Source organism: Crocuta crocuta, unplaced genomic scaffold (assembly GCF_008692635.1).
Source record: "Crocuta crocuta isolate KB4526 unplaced genomic scaffold, BGI_CrCroc_1.0 scaffold168, whole genome shotgun sequence".
Lineage (NCBI taxonomy): Eukaryota > Metazoa > Chordata > Mammalia > Carnivora > Hyaenidae > Crocuta > Crocuta crocuta.
The window spans coordinates 6,366,537-6,369,371 of record NW_027532591.1 but is presented as its reverse complement, the minus strand read 5'-3'; the positions used below and the strand labels follow the sequence as shown (position 1 = coordinate 6,369,371).

The 2,835-nt window shown below is 59.4% G+C and overlaps 1 protein-coding gene across 1 annotated transcript in view; it reads right to left on the bottom strand.

The window, feature by feature from the left end:
* Positions 1-1,145: 1,145 nt before the first annotated feature.
* Positions 1,146-2,835, bottom strand: part of MRPL37 (mitochondrial ribosomal protein L37) — a 13,857-nt gene continuing 12,167 nt past the window's right edge. The window contains exon 7 of the mRNA XM_077779699.1: positions 1,146-1,364. Within this exon, the coding sequence (XP_077635825.1) occupies positions 1,287-1,364 (78 nt within the window). The 3' untranslated portion in view covers positions 1,146-1,286. The remainder of the gene's footprint in view (positions 1,365-2,835) is intronic.

Below are 2,835 nucleotides of genomic sequence, written 5' to 3'. Positions count from 1 at the left end.
GGGCTGCCTCTGCCCTCACCCCCACCTCCCGCTGGTCTCCAGGGGCTTCAGCCCGCCCAGCCTGGCTTCAAGCTGTCGCCACCAGCCCACCAGGCCAAAAAGGTAAGGGGCAAAGTGGATGGAGTGCGAGCCCAGGAGCCAGACACACAGGGCTGGAGTTCCACTTTGCCATTTACCAGCTCTGGTGGCGGGGACGCTGCTCCAGCACGCGCTCCAGAGGCCCTCGGGCAGGCGGCAAGGCAGGCCTGCTGGCCTCTAACTGCTCCTGGCCCTCCGGGGACTGCACTCTGCCCAACAAGGCCACCCAACCCGCCTCTCTCGCACAGGGGAGCAGCATGTATCCAACGATTGTGGCAGGCTGGCGGCGTCTGCAGAAAGGCTCAGCTTCTCGCCACCCACACCACCCACGGGACTGGGAACGGGCCGAGACCCCTCTGTGCAGCAATGCCGTCACCACTCCCCACAGGCACTAGTCCTTGAGGCCCTCCCCAACCTCACCTGCAGATCATCTTGACTAGCTTCCTGGTGACATAGCCCACCAGCTGAGTGACCTAGGTGACCTTCTACTATCTGAGGTCCCTTATTTTGAGGGCCCAGAACAGTGCCCGGCACACAGTAGGCACCCAGAACCTTCCTTGAATACAGAAACACTGACCCCGCAAGAGCTTGTGTGAGCGATAAATGGGATGCGGTGCATGGGGTGGCAGGCCCAGGGCAGGACTTGGCTGCTATGTGACTACAGAGGCCAGCCGAACCAGAGCTGTATTCAGTCTATCGGCCCGGATGCTTAGGAGAAATCTACAATCAATACTATTCAGATTTCCTGCAGTCGTTATGGAATGTGCCCACGGTTCGAGGGGCCCCCTAGGAGCCCATGAGTGTCAGAGAGCACCTGTTATGTGGCAGATGCTACATACACATCATCTATGGTCTGCAGAACAAGGGAGGTCACATTTTCCTCAAGTTTCGGGTGAAGAAGGTGAAACTCAAAGAGACAAAGACTCTTCTCTAAAGTCAAAATGGGCCATGGGCAGAGCTGGGCCTAAGGTCGGGCAGTCAGGCTCCCAGGCCCCCACCTGCTACGGGCACCACCTACACGCAGCCACAGGCGCCCCTCCAGACAGCACCCCACACCAGCCGCGGGCTCCGGTGCCCCGCAAGGGCTCTTTATTGACAGCCAGACCAGAGGGCCAAGGGAGCGCTGAGGCTCGGGGCAGGCACTGCCCTGGATGCAGGGTCTTCCATGGGAAGGGGCCGGGGGGCTTCAGACCTGAGTGCTCCTTGGCTCACACGGCACCGTGCAAATACAGAGCTAAGAACTTCCTGAATGTCTCTGGCTGGAAACCAGTCGGCCCAACAGGTTCCTGGAAAAAAACACAGCCCGTTAGGATCCTGCCTCTAAGTGTAATGGCAGCAGTGAACACAGAGGTTGGTTTTACGTAAACCCTCAGACCCGGACGATCACAGTCTCCTCTCATGGACCAAGAAGGGCACCAGGGAGCGAGCACTGAAGAGAGGACTGAGGGCAGGAGGACATGAAGCACTCACAGGGCTTTTGGCCAGCCCGTCGGTGGGTACTGCCCTCATGCCTCAGCCCTCTCACCTCAGCCACCGTGAACAAAGGGTCTGTTGAGCCTTTTCCTTCCTGGGGATGACAATCCCTCACTAGTCCACACCCACGGATCGGGCCCCTTCTCCCTGTGCTGGGCCTGTCCCCGGTGTTACAAAGCCAACAGTGGCTTGAATCTGCCTCTGCCCTCAAGGAGCTTACAGCTAGGTGTTCAAACAGTGGCAATAAAAGGTGACAGGCCTCACAGCAGAAGGGGAGATGACTCACGGACTCCCATATGTGGAAGAGACCATGTATGAATGAGTATTGAAGGGCAAGGAGGGTGGGCCAGAAAGACAGAAGGCAGGCAGCTTCACAGTGTATGTGTATACATAGTACACGTATGTGCCAGTGCACAGGAGGAGAGGGGAGGGCAGGGCAGGGTGAGGCTGGAGCCTGGGGTCTATGCTGGGGTGCGGGGCTTGGGGGCAGGAGCTGAACTAGAAAGGCGACGAGGAGCCATCTGAGCAACTGGGATGTGTCTGGCACTATTCGCTGTTCTAGAAGAGAGGACCCAGAGACATGAAGGAGAGCAGGATAAGGGCAGAGAGTGCAGGGGTAGCGGATGTGGCTGCAGGTGACAGACCGTGCTGTCTGGGGCCAAAGCACAGGGCCCAGACCAGGGAGATGTTTACAGGGCAGAAACAGCACCGACGGGTGCTGGAGAGGTAACTACGCAGCTGACACACCAATACTGTTCAAGGGCCCAATGCCAGCTCCACACAGCACGTGTGCTCAGGCCCACGCGGGACCCAGGACGCCATCAGCCGCCGACCTGGCAGCACCCCTACTCCGCTCTCTCGCAGCCCCCAACTCTTCAGAGTGCCCAACACTGCCTGACGTGACGACTTTAGTAGACGCGGCCACCACCCACTGCACGGAAAGCAGGCCTACGCACTGCTGGAGAGTGGGGCCCTGGGGGCGGCGGGGACGAGCCCCAGGCAGAATCCCTCATCCGTGGAATGAAATGCATGAACGGATGCCTCGTCCACAGGCCCTGCCTCTGAGGAGCCTGGGGCTCAGTTTGATGGAGGAAAAAACCTGGGAACGGCTGAGCACAGAACAGCAGTGGGACATGCTAGGAATCGGGGAGCCTGGGGGCCATGGGGAACCCCCCGAGGCACTTAGGGAGGCTGGTCAGATAAGAGAGAAATGGGCGGGGGGAGAAGCCTCCTTTACAAAAGCAGCAGCTCCTACTAAGACCCCGGGCTAGCAGCTGGGCCCCT